Source organism: Gobius niger, assembly GCF_951799975.1.
Source record: "Gobius niger genome assembly, chromosome: 11".
NCBI classification, from domain to species: domain Eukaryota; kingdom Metazoa; phylum Chordata; class Actinopteri; order Gobiiformes; family Gobiidae; genus Gobius; species Gobius niger.
Window position 1 is genome coordinate 14686274 of NC_136862.1, and position 24153 is coordinate 14710426.

Below are 24153 nucleotides of genomic sequence, written 5' to 3' on the forward strand. Positions count from 1 at the left end.
GGGGAAAGCCCACTCACACAGGGGAAAAACATGCAGACCTCACACAGAAAGACTCAAACGTGGGACTTTTTTGCTGCAAGGCAAGAGAGTAAATCATGCACAGTGGTATGAAACATTTTAGCAAATTTTACCTGGAATGAATATCATTAGACATTTTGATTTAAAGTGGATATCTTTTCAGTTTGGGTTAACATGTTACAGGCATCATAACTGTGCCCATCTTCCTTGTCACTTATTGACTGGGAAATTTATGTTAAAGGAATGTGAAGAGAAACTATTTACAAATGTACTGTCCACCAAGTTTGTTCCTGCCTGCAGCAAAAATACTAAGTCATCTATTTCTTTCACTCAGGATTTCACTTTAGTGGTTGCTTCCTGATAAACAACATAGTAAGACAGGAAAAAAATATTGACATCATTATGACCAACCATATCCTTTCTCGTTACTCACTATCTCACTCTTTGAATGTCAAGCAATAATATCGTACAGAAGTACTTAGTAAAGCAAAAAAGTAACTTGTATAGTTTGTGATTTTTATTCAAAATATGTTTCTGGCAGAATGACTTTAGTGGACACAGAAAAATTAACAAATAAATCATTGTCAAACTGTGTGAAATTTAACCGTGCAAGTGAAAGTATCTTATCTACACTCTTTGCTTTGACTGTAATTAAATCATTTATATGTTGATGTTTTTAGTATTGATTTTCTCTGCCTTCTTGTAATTTTATGTAACTGTGAAGCACTTATCATTAAATTGTGTATGAATTATGCTCCACAAATAAACTTGCCTTGCAGTATGGCACTATCAGCCTAAAGGGGAGCAGTAAAACATGCCGGTATGCACATAGAATAAAGTAGCTGAATAGACTACACAGAAGTGACCCTAAGTGCATTGCTGGATCTATATATACTCTATACTTTTACAACAGCCAGAGAGTCCAAAGTCCAGGACTGAACTGGCAGTCAAGAGCATTTCTTCTAAAGAGCTTATATTGAAACACCATTTGTGACATATGGTTCTTTACCCACTCTTTTGGTTTGGTCCTTATTGTTCAAATGTTGCGACACACTGGATGCACTGGTCAAGCGTTTGTGCACAGAATTATCTGACAGTTGTACTTTCATTCGAGATGGCCTCCTACAGCGAAGCAGTTCCCTGTACGCTCTGTGGAAGTCCTTGTTAAAAGCCGGGTACAGAATGGGGTTCAGTGCTGAGTTGAAATAGCCCAGCCATAGCACGACTGAATGGGATGTGTTTGGAGAGATACGCTGGCCTTTCATGCCCATACAGGTGATGTAAGTGAAGTACGGCAGCCAGCAGATCACAAAGGCCCCCAGAACTGCAGCGAGAGTGACAGTAGCTTTGTGCTCTTTGGATATGGCTGCAGTGGAGGCAGTGCGGGCAAACGATGGAGTGGCTGCTCGAATACGACGCACCTGTAAAACAAATGCCTGTATTAGCCTGTAACCAGATTTTAAATGTTGTGCACCTGAATTTATTATTCGCTGTGACCAATTGTGATATGGATTTGAGTCAGTTCTTATTAATTGTACATAATTGTTCATTGTGTATTACTGTTTGTGTTTAATTATGAGAAAAAGATTTATAGGGCAAAAATATATTGTCTAAAATGCTTAAGCATGGCCTTGTGAGTGTCAAGAGTCATACAAAAACGAACCTGTTTCCGGGCCACTCTGAATATGCACAGGTACATCCCAGTCATGAGCAGCAGTGGAGCGTAAAAAGTCCCAGTTGCATACACAATTACATAGCTGTTATTCCACTGAAACTGGCAGTACTGGTCCTCCTTGTCCTCGTCTCCCATGGCCCAATCCAAGTGCTGGACCTTGAAATTTTCTGTGTTCCAGCCCATGTGAATAGGAAGGAAAGCCGCAGCCAGTGAACAGGTCCAGATGGCCACAGTGGCTAGTATGACTCTCACTGTGGTCACTCTGCGGGAGTAGCTGAGTGGGGCGGTGATAGCCAAGTAGCGGTCCACACTGATGGCCATGAGGGTAAGAATAGAGGACGTACACAGCATGACGTCAACAGACACGTATAGATTACACAGGACGCCCCCCAGAGACCATCTGCCCCGGCGGAGCTCCACACTGGCAGAGAAGGGCAGCACCAGCAGGCCCAGGAGGAGGTCCGTGATGGCCAGAGATATCACAAAGCAGTTACTGATGCGCCATAGTCGGCGGCTCAGCCCAACAGCCAAACAGACCAGCACATTACCACCAATGGTGATAATGATGAGGAATATGAGCGCCAGCCAGCGCAGAGCAATGATTGTCATACTGGCTCCTCCCTCGGGCTCAGTCCAGGTTTAGGATGAACACCTCAAAAAGACAGTCGACTCTACTGCACAAGCACTCTGCATTCTCCTCTTCTTTGTAAGGATCATTCTTTCACAGTTTGCTGATTTTGGCCACTTGCACCGAGTGTATACCTGTGGAAGAGACACTATACATTAATAAATTCCATTAAACTCAGCATCTTTAGTATCATAATCTGATATGACCACAAAGGCCAGCTTGTGCTTGCACCATTGAACTCTTCTCAAACATACTTTATCCCTCATTTTCCTACTCATAACTTTGGACAAAGTGGTCAATATGTACTTCTTGAGCCATTTTAAAGCTTCAGTTGGACCGTAAACTTAAATTAACAGTTCTATGAAAAAAACGTATTTGCTATTTAAGCAGTGGGTCATCAAAGAATGGACTTGGATGAAGACCTAACCTGTTTAAATCTCATATCTGGTTGCCTTCAGTCAATCTCTCCATGGAGATGAGCTGGATACGTCCCGCTCTCTGTAAAGTTAAAGTCAGGTCTTAGGAGAGGTGAGCCGCTCACAGCAAACACACATGTGTGTTGTCATTTTAATGTTTTTGCATGAAGAAAATATCTGTAAGAAAATAAATGCTTGTTTATTGTTCTATTTATAGGGTGAAATGTTACACAGTGTGGCTTTAACTATTACATGTGTATTTTTTTCTACATTTCCATGTTATGTGTCTAATTTCCAAATATACAGAAGATCTACTGGTACAAATGATTAACATTATGACAGCCGAGAAAGTGACTGAGAATTTATTGCTAACATGGCTAATGTCATTGGGACATGTCGTTTATTAAAGTTAACAGTGTTAGGGACACGAGGGACAGAGGACAGGAACACATTTGCTACATTGGGGAGAAATCTAAAGCTAAATCAATTACAGGAAGCTGTTTACTACATTTTTATAAATAGCAGACAGGTAGCAGCAGTAACAGTGTTATCTTTTCATATACAAGGCAGAGGAGATATAAAGTTTCAAATTTAATAGTGTTTGTCAGAGAGCACCATCTGAGGTCATAAAAAATGCATACCATATGGCAGGATCAGGTGTCAGAATATTAAAACGGTGGAATTATATTTGCTGATGTGTACGTATGTACACATAATGTATTTAAACAAAAACGTAACCACTATATCTGATCAGATTTTATACTGAACAGAAAGCATGAGTCATAAGAGGGTCATAGAACAAATCTGTAACACATCTGAATTAGTCTACAAAGCAAAAATAAACAACATATTTTATAGTGCATTGACTAAACATAAATATGAGATTATTAAACAACAATAACTATAACATGTTAACACTGTGGGCTTCCTGTGGGTTCCCAAACATGATTCCATGTTTGGGAACAAACATTTTAATAAAACAACTGTGTTTACACTTCAAGAATATGCGATAAGAAACAAGACGTATCAGTGAAGGGCAAGACTGCTGTAAGTCACATTAACAACCTAGAAAAGCTTTGCACAGTGTTGCCACGCACAGTATAGGTAGAAATATGGGGAACTAATACATTGCTATTTACACAACTAAAGTGAAGTAAACTCCCAAGTTTTACTGCAGCAGCAAAAACTTTCTAGTTTCAGGAACATTTCTGATTATAGGAAATGACAGCCATTACTGATAAAAATCCATCACCTTAAAACATAGACCTTTATAGATGGAATGAGAAATATGTATATATAGAAATGTTTTCCACTACAGAACTTAGAATTTAAATCAGTCAGTAGCGAAACATTGCCACCTCTAAAAGCCAAGTCAATTCACATCTGCTCGGTTATAATGTCTACATTTCATCCATGTGTTAGCATCAGCCGTGTCACGGTCATGTTCACCATACCTGTCCTTCCACAGTTACACCGTCTCTATGGTGACACTGGCTCTTTACTGTCTCAGTTTAGATGGAGCTTCCTCAGCCTGCGGCACTTAGAGGCACATATGCATTTCAACAATGTTTCCTATGCGACTGCAAAGATGTTATGCAACTTTATTTCATTGTGTGTGGCATGGCAGCTCCTCATGAAACACAACACTCTGGCTCTATAGTGAGACTATGCATAATTTATCAGCCTATCTCCTAAAATAATCCACTATATCATGCATCTATTATAGGTGTCTTTATCTACCTTATTATCGTTGTCTTGGCTTTATGCTCCAGTCTTCTATGTTCAGTTTACTTTACAAACATACCACCGCGAAAAAGGGCTGGCAGAGAAGCAAAAACAAGCTTGTTTTTGTCTTTTTAAGCCCAAAACTAATTTACTAAAATCCGGTGAATCAACAATAGACCATAGAAAAAAGTCTCTTCAAAGAAAAGCCAATGTTCAGAGCCTTTTGAAAATACATCCCTGAAGCAATATGATTTGTATCCTTTGTGCCCTCACACTGGCCTGCTAAATGAAATTATCCAGCAATTATTTAGAACTCTATCAGGGCGTTTCAGTGTAATCTTTGAGAAACAAAATTACTCCCTCATAATTGCTCTATTTAACCAATTGAACTATCAGTCAAGGGTACATCTAGATTTAAATCAATTTCTGTATATCTTGTAGAATCAAACGTTCAAAAAAACATTTTCCTCTCAGGAAAGAAGCCAAAGCAGCTTTAAATAAGTAACACTCCAGTCACCTTTATCCATGTTGTGCAACATTAACTCCCTCCAGCTATTCACAAAGGCTAAATATCTTATGGGAATGAAAAAGAACCACAAAGTCAAAATTATATAACAATGAAAACTGAATATGACATTTTGATATTGCAACATCTGTTACATTAGTCAGGTCTACAACAACAGGTATAAAGTACACAGGGGTAAATGTAAAGAATGAAAACTACTGTAAATATGAAACGCAATGGTACATACCACACACACATGTTTTTCCTAAAAAGCCCTTCTGACCTTGATCATGTGTCCAAACGCTTCTTCCTCGGTCCTGCCTGTGTGTGATCGCTATTGTGTGGCAGCAGTGTTGCGTTGTATCTCCTCCCTCATCCACAGCCTGCCTCCTCTCACTGAAACACACACGTGTTGCTGTGTGTAGAAATGTTGACCACTGCGCTCATGAGATGAGTTTTTGCTTACAGGCTACAAATATTATAAATAAACAGTGCTTTTTGTTTACCTTCATCTACTTCACAAGCATAGAAGAACAATGAACCCATCCCATTCACTCTCACCATTCATTCACGAGTACACAAAGACTAATTGACTACTGCTGCTACTATACTCAAGGGTCAAAGTGGTAAACACTGTATACAATCTCGGAAGAACTCAAGAAAAGTCACATGTATGAACTTTATATTTGTATTGAATGAATCTATAAAATTGAGCAACGTTGCATTTGTAACAGCTGGTTTGTTTTTCTCAGTTTGTTTTCATTAGTACTGCTCAATATGAATGATTAACAATTTAGGGGAACAGACTAGTTTCGAAATTAAGAGATTAAACAATAACACAGCTGAACCATATAATGAATATGTGGAGGTGCTTTACAGTGTCTGCGGCCCATTGGGTGGCCTCAGAGGCACTACGGGGCCCCTCAAAGACCTTTACATTCAAAATAATAATTTTGAAGGGAAAATACATTTATTTGCATACAAGTACGACATTAAACCAGAATTTAGCCTGCTGTCATTGCTATAGGTTGCTTTTTATGTAACTTTAGCTGTAAAACAATAACAAATTCCATTCAATAAGGTAAATTATTATTATTGGGGGGCCCCGTAATTCGTTTGGATCGATAAGGGGGATGCGATGTCCCAGACTTGGGAATGGCTGCTTTATCATGTTCAATATTAGTGGAGTTGGGCAAAAGAAAGGGAGGACTGCACAGATTCACTCTCTTTCTGTACTCTGTACTATTCAGGCATGTGTACCATTATAAGTCTCTGAACGTGATGTGTCCATACATTTAGCCTGGGTTCTCATGGAGGAAGACTTGTTTACAGTAGCTCAAACAAACCCGGCACAATTGTAACAGCTCTGCTTGTTGTTTCATTCCAAAAGAAAACTGCCTACCTTTAGAATCGTTGTCGTTGGCTCCCTCTCGTGGACAAAACATTATAGTAGGCCATGCGTGATGGGATTTTAATGGGGTAGAAAAGAAAGGCACGTGGGTGCTATTAACAGTAGGCTACCATGGTGGATGGCAAAACAAAATGGGCAAGACTACCATATCGATATGAATCGTCATATAGGTAATGTAGCCGTGTCCGATCCCTTTAGCATAAACAACAACACGCTGTTAGCTAATTCAATCTCAAATATAGCCTCCTGCTTTTATTACCCTTGAATTATCAGTTGTGAATTGTGTTAAGAGGACACAAGATGGTCAGAGAATCGGCCTAAAATATTAAGCAGTTGGTTTAATGTCATACCTTATACCAAGGGTTCCCAAACCTTTTTGCCCGGGACCCCAAAAATGTACACGTAAACAACTCTGGACCTCCATAGAATAAAGTTATTGTCTCTTATGCTATTTTACGGCAGAAAAACAACATATAAAATAAAGTTAAGATGTATTTATGTATTTGAATAAATGAATGATAAATGAATTTCGCACTGTTTTATGCATAAAAGTATACTATAAACAGTAGCATATTTCTTTCTTTCATCTTGAAATCATCTGAGACCCTCACCCAAGGCCTCGTGACCCCCGAGGGAGGGGTCCCGATCCCCACCTTGGGAATCACTGCCTTATACAATAATTGAGTTGGTATGGGTTATATATAGTATATAAATGAATAATAGCTAATAAGAATACAGCACTTTTCAAAATAGGCCTACTCAAAAATGCATCACAGTTTAATTATTTTAATGGATCCTTCTCTCAAAACTGAACATATGAAGATTGTGGTCATTACTGTGGACAAACAATATATTCCAAGCTGTTTGTATGCCATAAAAATGCATGAGGATGGCCTGTTTTATACCAATCACACTTTTATTCTCATTTGAAGCTAATGACATCTTAGCTTTTCTACTCTGCGTACCCTGTGTGCTGAATTTGAAATATATCAAGCCTGAGCGTTTGATGATCTCTGCAGACCATAGAGCATGATTTGATTCTCCCGTACCAAATAATAAGAGAGGCCTGCGGCTTGTAGTCTATCAGTCCTCCTCATTTACTCTGGTGTTTATACAAAATGAGTGTGAGCTTCAAGTGATGGTGCTCACTAACAAGCATTTTCTCATCTCTTTGTTAAAGGGCCTCTCCTGACCTGTTTTGGGTGTCTGTGCTTTCTGATTCCAGCTTTCTCCCATCATCAAAGCTGTCGTCCAAAATCAAGGTAGGTGATGCTTTTGAAGCTGCTGAAGTGAGCCGGTAATGAAAATGGATATCATAACAAAACATCTCCGTGTGCAAATTTAGTTGGGCTGGGACCAAATATCGAGGGGGCACCAGGAGGTCAAGTCACAAGGAATATTATTTGAGCAAATTCAGAAGTACAAATTCAACTCATGTGATTGTGGGAGGAGAACAAATGCAGGAAATACTGTCTTTTTTTTTGTATTTGTCTTTTTGGCCATTGTTTTCATGTTTTGATGCATTTGTGGGGGCAACCACTATTCTTGCCCGTGTAACCGATGACAGATGAGACATCGACGACATCCTTTTCAACCTGACAAACTACTGTATTTTATGGAAATTGAAGTTTCTTATACATATTCTTTTCTATGGCTTTAGAATATTATGATGTATTATAATAATGAAAATGTGAATGCATTGAAATGCTGTCCCCTCAGAATAATTCCATCCAACTTTGGACCTCTTTTTTCAGAACCTGGGACCACAGTGAAGACTTGGGTCCCAGACTTTAGCTTTGTTTTTATTGTCGTTGGCCCGTGGTTGGAAAAAGCCACTTGTGACCCTGAGAGGAAAAGCACGCTGTGACTGAGTGATGTAGAGGCTGAGAATTGACTATGGAAAATTAGCAATAAATACTCCCAACTAAAACTTTAGCAAGAAGAATTACAGCCATCTTCAAATCTAGTGGGAGGAAGCACTTGTGTTTACAAGGAGATAATAAATTGTACCTTAAGGACTCAGACGTCAGGGAGGCGGGAAGTCTATTTTCGATGGAACAAAATTGTGAGGTTATCTAAAAGTCAATGACACAAGTGATAATACAAAACAGCTCAGGCTGCTGCATCTAATATTGACTCTGCTTTTAGGGGGCCATTTATCATATGCTCACCTTTTGTGTTAAATAAGGAAGAGCAACAGTCTTGAAGAAGCCCTGAATTTCAGTGGGACTCTCTGGTTAAATAATGGACAAATAAATAATCTATAATTGTTTGATATCGTATTTGTATAAGTCCTAATACTTCATAACACTGTCATCATTGTTTATTATTCATCTCATAATAATAATAATTTGCAAACATTTTAAATTACGTAACTAGCAAAAAACTTTTAATTTGTGCTTTGTTACTTTTTTAAAAAGTTGTTAATTTGAGTTTGTGCATGTCTGCTGATTGCAAATGCATGTAGAGAGTAAGATATGTTTCCTCAATTAAAAACAGGCCTTCATTATTATCAAGAGTTCTTCTGTTTCATGGGCTACAGACTCTGCTGTATCTGTGTCACGGCGGATTATCACACCAAATTACCACTAGGCCAGGGCCCTGCCATCACCAGAGGCTGTTATCTTGTCCGCTGAAGAGATACTCTCCTCCATTTTCACTGTCATGTTGCGTTTCTGCTCAGGAAGAGACCGATCGCCCTCATCTCTGTGGATTAGTGGTCTCAAAAGCCTTTCTTGAGGACGCACGACCGCGGGACAAGGAGCACGTGCATAAGCCCTGAACGCCCTTTGCTGCCCTTTTCTACCCATGTTTGTCCCCCAGGAGCACCGGCAGTAAGTCTCCACGTCAAAGTGACTCATTTAGTTGTGTCTGTGAATCAAACGAACAGCAACGAGTCCAGAAATAGAGCAGCTATGAAAAAGGGGGAGGTACTGTTTGGAGCTGGAACAACATTTATCCAAAGCATTAAATGTAAACAAATAAAGTGGTTCAGGAATATATATAACCATGTGCATAATTTACAACCCTGTATCTGCATAGCAAGCAATAGTGTTTAAGAGGGTTGTTCATCGAAAGAAATGTTAAGGCAGACACTCAAGATTGTTTATTGAACTATTTATTTCAGAAGTATGTGGATTGCTGTCTCTGCAGGCTGGGGCTGCACAGTAAAACTGAACCGAACCACAATTGCAAATCGCAAAGAGTATAACTATTTAGGAAGTTCACTACATAGGATCTTGCTTTGCATTAAACCTTCCTATCGTAGTGTCGACTGAACTGGACAATTGAGAGCACAAACATGTATACAGCAGAAACCTCTTCAAACATGTCTGTGTAGACTCTCAGTCGTACTCGAGTTGTGCATCTTCAATGAAGGTTCTTGAGTCATCTTCTGTACTCTGTAGTTGAAGTGTCGAACGTTTTGCCTCTCATCCAAAAGGCTTCTTCAGCGTTGGAGTTCAGCTCTTCAAACATGTTCTAAAATCCATCTGATTCTTCTAATAGTTGTATTTCAGCTTAATGTTTATGTTCCTAGAACAGGGGTCTCCAACAGACGGCCTTGGGCCGGAAGTGGAAGAGATGATTCAATCCCTCCTGACTAAGAGCACAAATTTATCTACAAAAAAACAAAAACAGTAAGGCTCAAGCCCATTCCCTTGCAAAGTTATGATTTTTTACAAATACCCACAGTGCTCACTCCAGGCACTAGGGGGCAACTTAAATAAAGAAAGGAAAGAATTCCACACGTGTCCAGCAGAGGGCACAGACATAATTAGAGATCACGATACAAACAACACATTACAGCCATGTGGTAAATGGACAGTCTGCCCTAGGGCGGCTGTGGCGACAATAGTAGCTTACCACCACATACTGTGGAGTGAATGAATTATGACTACAGTATAGTCATAATTCAGAGACTTGTGACAGAGGGTTGTAAAGTGCAATGCAAGTGTTAGCTGTTTTTATGAGGCAACAGTCCGGCTCATTATCATTCATTTATTGAAAACGTTTCCTCAATAGTATTTTCCCAATCAAAACACATTTTATTGGAGCCTTTTATTATGGACCCCGCCAATACATTCCTGATAGATTTTACTTTATTTACTTGGAGAGTTGATTTTAAAACATAAACAGTAAATCTGATTTCAATACTAGATATAAAAATTGCAATCAGACAATTCCCAGGATCACCTCTGACTTCACCACAGCTTTTTGAATTAAAATGAGCACATATTGTCAACTTGTTTGCAAATTGAACCCTAACTAATGCAATATTATGAACAAAAGAACACTCTTGTCCATAACTCTGACTTAATACATTTTAACAGCTGAGAGTAGCTTGACCTTATTGGACCAATTAACACTTTGGGTGTGACAGTGAGGTTTTCCCATTTTGCAGTGCTAAAGATCATTACGGTGACAATGTGAGGAATTCTTTTTTGGGCAAAACTTTGACTCTAATCATTTTTCAGGGATAATGATTTTGAGGAGCTGTTTAACTGTAGCACAAACGGAAAGTTCGAAATGTGCTCCGTTAGCTGACGCAGAGCAAGATTTGAGAGAAATCATTATGGAATGTAATTTGAGTTTTGAAAGTGTCGATTTGCATAATATTTCAGCCTGTCTGTTCGGCATGGTTCCACCGGAGTGAAGTTTAACGGTCTCCAAGGAGCCGTGTGACATGAAAACATGCCATTTGTGCCACGCCTTTCAGTTGTGATGCTAAATTTTTCATAACTTTGTACTGCATTGTTGTCGCGTTGTCCTTTCCTTTTATTTTTGCACCGAATCATGAATTTCTTATGGAAATCCCTTTTGCTTACCATTTACATAATACAAAGCTTGTACCATGCATCAGCTAATCTCTTCAATAGTGCAGATCGCTGCGCTGTAAACTGCATTTTGGACAAAAGTAGCCTACATCCCCGAGTTTTTTGACCTCTAAAAGCTGTGTACTCATTTTAATTTTCTAAACGAAGTGACTGGCACTTGGACGTCCCCTTGGGCGAAGTACTGCTGTTTGGAATGACAGCCAGCGCTTGTGAGTGATTAGTATTCATGTTACAGGACGAGACTGGCGCCAATTACTTGTCCATACAAATGAAATGTAAAAATGCCTTAATATGCAACGGCCATTCATTTACTTTTCGGGTGATATTTGTTTACTGCGCCGCTTGACGGCCGTGTGTCCTTCCATTGTGCAGCTGTAGTGGGGGTGTGCCTGTGCGTTGGCAGCTGACCATATAGGATTTTATTGCTGGGCCTGCTGAAGGTTACTGGACCCGAACCAGACGGACCAGTGAACCAAAATAATGAGCTGAAACAGGCTGAGGGCGGCATCGAGCTGAGGTGTTACTTCTCTACGGTGCTGGCGCTGCTGCCGGTCTCTTCACCTTATACAGAGAAGTTAATATAAGCAGAATGCAGACTGACATGTCAATTTATGTTGACTATGGAGCAAATGAAATGAGGTTGCTTTGAGAGACCAAAATGCAAGCTTCTCTCCCGAAAAAGGAGAATAATAAAGGTCTTATTGATTTTTAAGTCTTAGATGTTTTTCTGCTTTTTCTCTCAGTTTTAGCATTCAGGAGCCGACGCAGCAGAAACAATAAGTTCCCTATAGCCTCTTCTTTTCATTCAAACTGTATATATAATGCATTAGCCTGCTCAAAGTTGCTCTACAATTTCATGCACTATTCATTCATTCCATACTCGTACGTAAGCTATGTTTGTAGCCACAGCTGCCCATCGACCACCAGCAACCACTCACTCCTGCACCACTCACCCAAGCAATGATCTCCCATCCAGGGACAAACCAGGCCCGACCTCGCTACAATTTTTTGGAATCAATTTTGCAGCTGAATTAAACTTGCATTTGATTTTTTAGAGGCAATGTTTAACACCTCTGCCTTCTAATCCCTTTCTCTGCACCTGCTTCTATCCATTCAACATTTCTCTACGCTTTTGGTGAAAGACGCGCTCGCCAAAACAAGGTAGTTAAATGGTGTGTGCTTTGACTACAGCAGGCCATTAGCGCTAATTTGTGTTGCGAAATAGGCTGGCTCACAATGATCCGTTAATTATCACCCACTATGTGCCCCGAGCAATATAGTTAAGACATTTCAAACACACACTGTTTTTGTGATTACATAAGTGAGATACTGCGCTATCAATTAAACAGAGAGTTGTGCAATGGCTTGGCAGAGTCGGCGGAGTGATATAGCAGAAGTGCTTCTAAAGTTTGAATGTAATATTTCAGATCGTCTTACACCAATGGAACAATATTAATCTTTACAAATGATTTCAGCAATGGAAGAGTTGCAACAACATTTTATGCTGTTGCTGTTTGTTAGAGATGAGCAGCTTTTAGCTTTATTTATTGTGTCAAATCTTAATGCTTCAACAAATGAATCAAAAATCGTGCATCCCTTATCTCAGGTAAGCCCTTCTTGTGTTTGTTTCATACCAGTGGTGCAGTCGCGTCACGCCACTATATCAGCTCTCACTCGTGCTTCATTGTAGCCTTTTGTCATGTCATTATTTCACCCTCAAGCTTTTATGAACTTCACTTAGGCTTCAGATTGTTTGGGGATTTTGAGACCAGCGGCACAATTGACAAAGGCATAATGAATGTTTCTGTATTTTCGTCCCCTCTCTTTGGCAGGTGTGTGTGACAAAATATAGCTGTTTGTCAGAGAGGATTTCTGCAGTTTCGAGTTTTTCGGATTGCGGATGGAGCCGTGCTGCGAATGAAATGAGGGGGATTTGGTGATGAATCACGCACAGAGTATATTCAGTTTATTTAGCATTTTCCGCCCCCCATAAAAGTTTAAAGGAAGCATTAGTAAAGACAAGCTTGAATGAATTGAAAGAACGTGTCAAGTGCACAAAGTGTAAAAGCACAGCCAAAGACAAGAATTTAATGTTTAGTACAAAATTTGTAGCATTTACAGTGATTTGGGGAACAGGTGCTTAGAAAAAATTGCAAATGTGTCAATATTGACAGTTCAGATGGAAGAAGCAAACATCCAAAATGTATAAATTCATGGTTAGACGATAGTCCATGACTTGTGAGGTGTCTGCGGAGAATAGTTTCTAATTGGTGTGAATCAGTGACAGGGAGAAAAGCTACATGGATGGATGATTTGGCAAATAAATCACAGAGGAAAAAGTTAACAATTTTCTCACAGGGAAACAGAAAAGACTGCATCTCTGTATGATGTTCATGAGGCAAGTGAAAACACTGTTCTGTATATGTGTTTATGAGGATGATAAACCTGTACATCACAGCTGATTGTGTGCAAGGCTCAGACCTTCTTTTTCCTTGGCAGCCATTTGAACAGCGTTTTGCACAGCTTTTTGCGTTTCACCTTTGAAACAGTCAGGTTCTTAATGATGCCATCTCTGAGGAGGCTGAAGTTGACAGTCTGAGGCGAATGCGTGGAGAAGCCATTCTTTCCGGTTGCTGCATGATTCAGAACCTCCAGGAAGCGTCTTTCCTGTTGCCTGAAGTCATACTCCACACTGGACAGACACACACACACACATGCAGACAGTAATTCAAAACCAAATGTCAAATCAGGCACGGTGTGTAAAATTCAGCTCCCACTAAATGCAAATGAACTCTTAGATGTTCCTCATGGCTCTAAAGTGAGTGGATGCGGTTAACTTTGCTGTCAGAAATTCAAAGGGTTATTGGTAGCAGGGGCTCGTGCTCCTGCAGTGCATCTGTTTTGTAAAGGTGCTCTGTCCTTGATACAATATTCTTATCTACTGTGTGGCCTTTCAGGACCAGGCGCCGGCACATTATGCAACCTCTTTTGTCATGCAAAAGCACTTTTTGAAAATAAGCAGATCAGTGTGGATGTTTTGAATTTTTCAAGATAAGGCCTGCTACTCTGCGTTTGTGTGGGTGATTTCTTTCTAAAGATGAGACATTTTGATTCCTCAGCCCTCTTAGCCTCATTTGTGGCTCAATTTTTGAGAGTCTCGTTGTTCTATTGCTGTCACCTGATGCAATGTCTGAGCTCTTTGGTGCAAAGTTAGCGGCGGCTTTCATATGTTGCATATTTTCCATAAAAGTGGGCCAGTTTATATTCGGAGCAAATCTATAACAAAGACTTGTTATTTCTGTATGCATTTTACCACATCTTGTGCCAAGAAGCTGTAATATTCTGTCTTGATCAGTGCGTCTAACCCTCGCCCCATAAATCTGCTGTGTGAACACTTTGATACCCATACAGTAAGCACCTAAACTGTCAGATATTTTTGTCAAAGATTGATGGCTTACTTTACAAAGGAAAATGTAATCTTCCTATCTGGTCTCAGCAAGAAACAAACGAAGGCTTCAGAGCTTTGGTTTTGGGAAGCTGCCCATTCTACAAAGTCATTAATTCACAGAACTGCATTGGCAACTTGGCAAAGGGTTTAGTCCTGGTCCTGAAATGTCTATCTCAAGCACATTAGGTTAAAGAGAACACGGTTATTTTATTCAGTAAGTCTGTCTATCTACTTACAAAGCGCTTCATCTTTTGTTATTCTTAACTTGGTTCATAGTACACCATGCTCTAGTTCTGCTATAAGGCAGCTTTATCAAGTTTGTTCAGATTCAATCCGTACAAAGGCCAACATTCGGTGTCTCGTAAAATGACAAAAGTACTAATATAGTTGTATTCATGTAGCATTTTTTGCTTATTCGTGGTTGCTGGAGCCTTAATTTAGTAACTCTTAACTAGTGAACATGCCATCACAGTGGCCTAGCTTGCAGCCTGGTCAGTCAGAGAAATATAGTACTATTATTCAATCTCATATTGCACTAGTATAAGCGTCCAGACTGGTGTTGTTGCAATAGATCATTTTCAAACACGATTTGACAATAAATATACTCAATGCCAATTTTGACAGCGTTGTGAAATTGTATTATTGCAGTAGTCCTATAGTGACCATTCCATTATCGATACATGCTTAAAAATCTAGTTTAAACACCAATTTCATATTGATATGTATCTGGGTATTGATTATATCCGAGTCTTATTCTTAGATGCTTGCTTTTATAATGAAGAAATAACTGCAGTTCTAACTACCAACGGTCATAAATACATTTCATGGATTTTTTTCCATTTTTTTTATTATAATAAATCTACACATGCATCTCTATTTCTTGAGGTGTGCCATACCTGTACACAATGCATGCTGTTTTCTGGCAGATCTCGCAATTTTTCAGATCCTGTCCAGTTTTGGAGCTCGATGGACTGAAATGATATACAAAAAGTCTCCATCAGTCTTAAGTGACCTTTCAAAACAGCCGGCTCGTTCCCCCTCCTTATTGCCACTGTCTGTAAATGACTCCTGTAAGCTGTAATGAGAGCATGCATCAGGTCGGGGCATCAGTGGCTTATTAGACGCTAAAACACAGCTTCTCAGACGGTCACATCTGATTAGCCCAAGCACAGTGGATGAGCTTGATTGACATGGACACATTGCCAGAAGGCCCTGTTAATTCCTGTTATTTGTCCCTCAAGACTTTTATGGCTAAGTAAAGCTGTGTCCGACATGCCCTCTGCTCACTTTCTCTCTCTGCGTGCAACAGCTGATGTGTTTGCAAACGTGTACCCTCTCTGTTTTTCGTGATGAATACGTTTTTGGAGGGGAGACAACACTGATACTGTTTGCAGGGATATTGTGTTTCATTTTGACAGCAAATTTATCGTCCAAGATAATAAACTGCATTAGGTGAACGTTACTATAGCTGAGCTGCTCTCAACATAATTTACCTGCACTTCTTTATTGGACTTCTGGATCTCACTTGAAGGCAGGGTACATATAGTGATAGATTATGTTGAGCAAACAATGTTCAAGGTCAAACGGTAGAATTAGTGGCGCGTTTTGTTTTTGCTTTGTCAGAAGGATATTAATAGAAACAAAAGTGGTTTGTGGACTAAACCCATCTGCTCTGAAACAACAGAATCCCTTCTCAGCGAAGCACAACCTGCCAAGTCTTACTGTTCTGGACACTTGCTTTTAATCAATGGATCAACACCTGGTGATTTGTGGCACTTGGCTGGCTGGACCTTAGCTGATATTTAATTTGACCATGACACGGTGCAATAGATTTTCTGCTGTTGATCTGATGTTGTATTTCTTTCGCACATGAATCCGACCACTTCCTTGTCCTTGCTGCCTGTTTTCATGACCCCCTCAAGCCTGTGATCATTTAAGGGCATCTATAAAAGGCGTACCACAAAAATGAGAGAATTAACAAATAAGAAGGACAGAAGAGAGTGAAGAAGGGTATAATTTTATGTGGCGGCCTTTGACAGATGTTTAAAAGAAATGACTAGGGATGTAGCAATACCCCAATATCATATGTCACAACATGGTTTTAGCCTGTTATTATCCTCATGGCATAAAATAAATAAATAACATAAAGTAAAAAATAAATGAATAAATAAAGCAGGGGTAGGCAAGTTTGCCTGGAAGGCCAAAGTACAATTCCAGTGTTGTCTATCATATATGGCCTAGATGTGTGTTCTGCTCAGAAATTTTAAAGGAATTTACGGTATTTTTCACATTTCTAGTACTGTAACCTCTTAACCCCTGCCTTAAAGCAGTAGCAAAGGTGTCGTAGCATATTACAGTTTTTTATTCATTAATCATTCATTAATTGTCCGTGAGAGTAAATACTGCGCTGACAGACAAGACAAAGGGAGAGAGGGATATTGTACATCCACAATGGAGATCATTTTTTTCACTCAAACTTGGCTGTAAATACGTTTAAATATGTTTAAGTGGCGATAGCCAACCAAAGCTAAGTTAGCTTTGCCCGTTTGCATGTTAGCTTCTTCTTCGGGATTCCATTAGTGTGTATTAGTGACTCCTACCCGGTGGCAGCAAAGTTGCAATTGTGGTTTTCTGGCCAGAGACACCGGGGGGGAGATGAAAGACACCCCAATCATCCCATTAACACTTGTATTACCCCCAGAGGAACTACGAAAATGATATATTGAGGTAAAAAAGTGACTGTTTTAACCAAGTGTATTTTCTCCAGTACAGTTTGACCCAAATCTAAAAGCTTCTCAACTGGAGCTTACAGCCTCGTTTGAAAGCTAGGACCTACAAAACTGATACAAACTATTTGACGTTTTTTATTGCTTTTACACTGTTCTTTTTGTTGCTTTTTGACACTTTTTTGTTGTGTTTCTGTCACTTTTTTTTGTCACTTTTTGGCATATTTTTATGTTTTCGTTGCTTTTTTTGCCGTGTTTTTGACATTTTTTGTTGCTTTATCATCAGTTTTTAGTCTTGTTTTTGTTGCTTTTTTTTGTATTATTGTTGCTTTTCCAGTGCGTCTTCATCTCTATTTTGACCCTTTATTTAAAGAAGTGTTTTGATTTGGGTAAAGCCAAACTTTAGAAAATGTGCTCGGTTCAGGTAGCAGTTAAGAGGTTAACAGGCTTTTGAGCTCTGATTAGTGTAAAAAATCTTCAAAATCATCTTGATGGCCAGAGGTTCTATGATAGAGGGCTGGTTTTGGCCCCTGGGCCTGACTTTGCCTACCCCTTAGGTGACATATGTGGGTAGCACCTTACTTTACAGCACAGTAAAACATAGTGGGACAGATATGGGGCATTGTAACTATAAGGAAAATGCGAGGTAATGCATTTTACAGCCCCCTTTTCATTACAGTTCGCAAAAAAATACAAAACATTTACTAAGCCTGGGACAATAGCTACATTGTTGTCGTTGTAATACAAGCATTGTATCAAAAACCCATATTGTCAAACTTTACTGACATCTTGAATATTAATGAGGCTGCTATGCTCCACTGCTTTCACTGTCAATAGTGAAGTACAAGGGTGAGCAGCACTGTTGGCCAATGTCTATGTACTTCACCAAATGCCAGAGTAACTTTTGGCTTAGAACTTTTTGGGACTCACCTTGTACTTTCAATTGTGGTGTTGCAATATCATGATATGTCCCAGCATTTGTAGTTACCATAATTACCAAGTTATTACTCTTTCCATTCCGTTGCTGTGCTGTTAAGTAAAGTGCTATACATACACAGTGTATCCATAGCAGATTCCTCTCTCTCTCTCGCTCACAGACATGCTCGTACCCAGAGGTGGGCGCGTGGCTCGTCTCCAGGTCATGGATGATGTTCAGCAGAGTGGTAATCCGGTCCTTGTTGGCTGCCAGGCTGGCCTCCACGCTCTCCAGTCTCTGCTGCAGAGCCTCTGATCCCCGACGCTGAGGGCAGGCCGGCGACGGAGCGCGCGGCTGGACCGGGTGAGAGTGAGCCAGGCCCCCTTTCTCTGAGCACTGCTGGGGGGCCGGAGGACGAACGGGGCTAAACTGTAAATCCCCTATCTCCTCTGCCTGGTCGGGCTGCAGGCGGGGAACAGATGCCAAGCGTATTGTTGGAGATGACAATATGGAAGTGCATCTGAGGTCTACGTGTGACCGCCGCCGCGCTGTGCTGAGGAATGAAGCCAGTGCAGTGCATCCCTGACCCGAATGGGATTGCAAGTGTGAAACAGAGCCGCTTCTATTATTTGTTATTGCACTTGTATTGTTTTCTTGAGATGCCAAACTGTGTGTGTCTACCTCTGTGCGAGATTCAAAATTAATGCATTTATCCTCGGTTGTTGCGCCTGAGGCAAGCTCTTCAGTGTTTGGATGTGTCTGCGAGTCTATCGTTACGGCGCTGTGTCCCTCTAGCTCCGCGTATCCTTGATACTGCCTTTGTTTAGCTTCGACGCAACCCTGCAGATGAGAGCAGCTCGATTTGATTAGGGAAATGTAATTCTGCCGGCTGCTGACCTGTGATCCGCACGAGATTTTGCAGTCCTCCCTTTGCTGTGTCACCGATTCATGAGCTAAATTACCATTGCATTTCCGCTGCTGTGTAATAGTTTTGGGGGAAATGGTTGCTTCTGGTCTTGAGAAGGGAGGAGTGGGTTCAAAGGTTTTCTCGGACAAATCTGAATCAACTGGAGCTTCTAAACTTAGCACGTGATTGGATATAATTGAATCATCTGAATTTGTTAAAGGCATTTTGCCATTGTCACTTTGCTCATGTCTCAAATCAGTGCATTCAGATTCTTGATTGTGTTTTACGGATAAATAAGTGCAAACTGGTCCTTGGATTTCTGATGGCTTGACATTGCTTTTGAACGGACAGTGAGCCCGGTTTGCCAAGGTAGTGCCGGATTCAACGGCGGAACTAATTACGGCGCTTGTAAAACAATTGGCACGGGTACCGACGGACGCTGAAGGAGTACCAAGCTCGGAGAGGCTTTGAGATTTGTGAGCTGCGACTCCTTTAGCGCTATGGTATTTGGTGTTTGCATTAGTGCACAGTGCGTCGACAAGTGCAGCGGGGCGTGCTAACTTTGCCTCCAAGTTTACGCCACTGTCAGTTGAAGTTAGGCTGGAGGACTTGGTGAGAACTTTTGTAATTTCGTGTGCCGCGCTCTGTGTACCCTGGGATGTACCGCCGTTTGAGCTTTCTGTGGAATATGTTGTGTCTGGTTTATCACAAGGCTTTGGTGCACTGCTATCTTGCGTAATGTTAGGTTTTATCAGTTGTGTATTTAAGTGTGGCAGGGGCATCTCAAATGATTCTTTACCCAGTTTTGGATTTACTGTATTATTGCTTGGTTTTTCATTTTTGGCTTTACACTTTTCTCCTGTTGATACACAATTTGAACTTATGTGTGTGGCATCAACACATTTGCTGTAATGTTTTGTAGTATTTGGTTGTAATGCTTTAAAATGCATAGGAATATTGTTCAATTGTGGGTTGTTGCTTCTTGTTGCTGTGGCCATGAGTGGAGTTAAGGGAAGACTTGTTGGTCTGGGAATTGTGCCACAGTGCGCTGTTTCTATTGTTGCTCTAGTGACAGTGACTGATTTTGTATTTAAAATGGTCGTTTGAGGGGTAAAGTTGGCCTGATGTGAAGTGAAGTTGGTGCGATAGCTGCTGTTAAGAGAATGCACGGGACACTGCGGATGTGGTATGTTTCTATACCCCCTATCTTCTTTGGAAAACAGTGTTTGCGGCTTGAGCGGGGCCTCTCTGGGACAGCTTAAATACTGGGTCTTTATGTTGTTTAGTTTCTTTCCTGAGCAAACATGAGTCGCAGTGCTCTCAGGCTGTCTTCCACAATGGCTGCACACTGCGTTTGGAAAAGGTCGTGCAGCCTGTATAGCTGGCACCGTCCCAGGCTGCTCTGCATAATGACCTTGCCTGTTTAGGTCCATTTCACCCGAGACTGGCTCTGATTCGCCGTTATCAATGCTAATCCCGCCGATTGCCTCTGAGTCAACCACACTGCCGTTAGCATAGCGGCTAATAGATTTTAATTTAGGTCTGACGTTGGCAGAGCTCCCGGCCAATTGCAGGTTGGTCCTGATTGCCCTGGCATAGCAATAAGTTCCACTCCTCCAGCTCGAGGCCACATCCTTAGAGGCTTCACCTGCTTTGAAAGTCACTTCTTTTTTAATCTTTGGCTCCCCACTTTTATGTTTTAAAATAGCCCTTTTTTCCCTGTCACTTTTTGTTAGCGCTGACGTCTCCTTGTAGTCCGATTCCATGCTGAAATAGCCGTTGGATGTTTCTGATGACACGGAGAGGCGCGACTCGGGTAACTTTGCCCAGTGCGCGGTAGGTGCTCTGTTAATCCCCGGGGACGTCTGCACAGCGACATTGCACTGGACGCCACAGGACTGCTGCAGAAACCCCCCCGCGCCCCTGTCACCTCCCATTGTCTTCCAGCCGCGCACCCCGACCAGCGCCGGGACGCCCAGCACCGAGACGGGGGTGGTCAGGTCTGCCGCGCGTCTCCCCATCTCAACAAGTTTGATTATTCCACTGCGCAGGAGGGCTTCCACACCATTAGAGCCATCTGTGAGACAGGGAGAGACAGGTTTATTCAGTGGCACGGTGCAGAGCAGGTTTGGTGACAAGGAAAGGTGGATCGATGTACACACAGGCTACTGTACAGACGCAGTTGAATAAAAGTTTTGACGATACAGTTCAATGCCCAATTGCTCTTGACAGTTCCAGACTTATTTCATCGATGTGGCCTATGTCTTTAACAGGGCTGGGACGATCCACTTTTGTCACGATCCGATGCCTATCACGATACTCAGGGACTGATCAAATACGTACTGCGATACAATAAGTAATTATGATATGTAATATGCTAACCTTCAAATTTGTAAAAAGAAAACTGTCATGTCAATGTCATTTGACATTTATTGAAGATTGATAGAATTGCATTAACATAAAATGTAACAAAGTACTGTTACTGGAAAACAAAGGAGTCCAGGATAAAAATGCCTCTAAACACAAGTATTGAAAGTATTGCGATACTTGAAAAAGTATCGACACTTGGTATTGCAGCACAAAGTATTGCGATCCAAATCCGATCCGATATTTTGTCCTTTGTCCCAGCCCTAGTCATTACCTCTCTCTATGCTCTTTCTAGATCTAAACATACCTGAATGAAAAATGTATATTGACGTACATAAGTTAGTAAGTAAGTAAGAAGGTAAGTAAGTAGGTAAATATGGCAAGTAAGTGAAGTAAGGTAAGTAAGGAAGGTAAGTAAGTTAGTAAGGTAAGTAAGGGAAGTTAGTAAGAAAGGTAAATAAGTAAGGTATGTAACTTTTATATAGCACCTTTCACAGACAAAAAGTGCTTCACAACACAGTAAAAACACAGTAAAAAAAAAATCAGAAATTACACAAACAACACAAATTCATAGCATCCCAAAAGTAGCTAATTAAAAGCCTGAACAAATAAATGACTCTTGCTTTTGAACGTGTTAACAGAGTCAATTGAGCGCAAAAAGGGGGGAAAATCGTTCCAAAGCAAACTTAAGACTCATTTATTTCCAAAAACGAGTGCCTGGAACCTTCAGCAGATTCTGATCCACAGACCTCAGAGCCCGAGCAGGGTGTAAGGCTGAATCAGATCACTGATATAAGAAGGAGCCTGACCATGCGAGGCTCTGAAAGCAGGAGCCTGAATTTTAAACTTGATCCTATGGGACACTGGCAGCCAATGAAGTTCTATTAGAATAGGGGATTTGTGAGTCCGATTAGTAGGGGTCAAATTTCTCGCTGCAGAGTTTCGCACTAATTGCAGTCGAGAGAGCGCCTTATTCAGACATGAAAACAAACTAAAATAAAGTAACTTTTTCTTGCCGCCCCGCATTTGAAAAAAACATCTGAAACAATATGACACAACAGGCCTCAGTGCAACTGTCCAAAGTTGGTTGCGCCATTCCAAATGTATGCATGTCTTCGAACTCGTGCAGCCCTCTCTGACTACCCTTGCATGGCTGTCCATTTATGTGTGTAACAAGACGCTGATATGCTGCCAAAACAACTGTTCTATATTGTATTAGCATTTCAAACATTGCGCCCGGGTACTCGCTCATTCGTGTGACAGCACAGAGAATAATTTATTTGAGGGCTTGAAGTGACAATTCAAAACTCCTGCAGTGAACTCTTTTTCACCGGTTAATGCTTCACAGACTGTAGGTGCTGTCCTCTGCATTCATCTAACATTGGACACGAGCCAGAATGTACATCGCTGGTGCAGATAGTGACTCGCTTTGTGTGCATTTCACTTGTAAGGCAAGCTCAGTTTGTGTACATGCGTAGGTGTGTTACTGTTTAGCCTTGAAGTGACAGTTTACTATTGTACGTGTGTGATTGTGGTACAGGAAAGCAGGTTCGTATTGAGATTTGGGACATCATTATAACAATATCCTTCGGAGTGAAGGAATGCGAATTGTCACAGCTATGTGCTTATGACAAAAAATCTCATGCAAACCCATCTTGAAACTGCTTCTGTGTGCCTTTTCCTCCAATCTATCTCTCTTCAACCCAAAAAAAACTAAACAAAAAAAACACCAACATGAATCACCAGCATTCAAATTACTTAGATGAAGCGGCCTTTGTCATTAGTGTCTGTGTAATCTTAAGTGACAACTACCCCAAGCAATTTAAATTCCCCTCCAGTCCGGGCAAAAACGCGCTCATTTTTCTAATGTGCAAGTGTCTGGATTCAGTTGTTACCCACCTACTCAGTTGTAAAACCTGACCAGTCCTCTTTTGGTCCAAATCTCAGCTCCACTTTCCTCCTAAGTGCCATCGAAGTGGTTTGGAGTTGTTTTTTAATTTCATACCTCAGCAGCGTAGTGCAACTCCTGGGGGTGCGATGCTCTTCCCTGTTTTCCAGCGCTGTGGTGCCGAACTGATTGATCCTCTATTGATCCAGGAGATGCTGTGTGGTCACTGTATCCCTTCTCTCCTTGTTTTGGTCTCCCTGCCTCATGCTCACTCCACACTGACAAAAACAGAGCAGTGTGCTACAGTGCGCTGCCCTCCAACACTCCCCGTCCTACTATGTCTTGCCTTTTTGCCTCCTCCTACTTCTTCCTGTCTCTCTCTCGCTCTTTCCCCCTCTCTCTCTCTGCATTCCTGTATCCATCCTCCCTTCCAGCGTCCGTGCATCCTGATGTACAGCTGGGTGGAGGAAAGAGAGCTCCGGAGTGAGGCAGGGAGAGGAAGTGACTTGCATCAGCTTTAGGGAGTGTCTGTGAATTTCTGTGCAAGTTAAAAAGCACAAAATGTTAACTGTCGAAGAGAGTTGGCAAATATTTACTGAAGTAAGAGTAGGGTTACTTTTAAAAAAAAAACATTTCTCAAGTTACTTAATACTGACATGTCAATAAAGATGACAGCAATACCAAACAT

At 40.9% G+C, this 24153-nt stretch overlaps 2 protein-coding genes across 2 annotated transcripts; both read right to left on the reverse strand.

The window, feature by feature from the left end:
• Positions 1–969: 969 nt before the first annotated feature.
• On the reverse strand, positions 970–5295 carry hrh2b (histamine receptor H2b). Its single transcript, XM_079566248.1, has 3 exons — positions 5218–5295; positions 1682–2455; positions 970–1439 (listed from the first exon to the last, which is right to left on the reverse strand). Exons 2-3 carry the CDS (start codon positions 2300–2302, stop codon positions 990–992), a joined length of 1071 nt encoding a protein of 356 aa, XP_079422374.1. The 5' UTR covers positions 2303–2455; positions 5218–5295; the 3' UTR covers positions 970–989.
• Positions 5296–13584: 8289 nt separating this feature from the next.
• Positions 13585–23933, reverse strand: LOC306970242 (uncharacterized protein). Its single transcript, XM_079566129.1, has 4 exons — positions 23583–23933; positions 18497–21287; positions 15558–15632; positions 13585–13905 (listed from the first exon to the last, which is right to left on the reverse strand). Exons 2-4 carry the CDS (start codon positions 21229–21231, stop codon positions 13689–13691), a joined length of 3027 nt encoding a protein of 1008 aa, XP_079422255.1. The 5' UTR covers positions 21232–21287; positions 23583–23933; the 3' UTR covers positions 13585–13688.
• Positions 23934–24153: the final 220 nt, after the last annotated feature.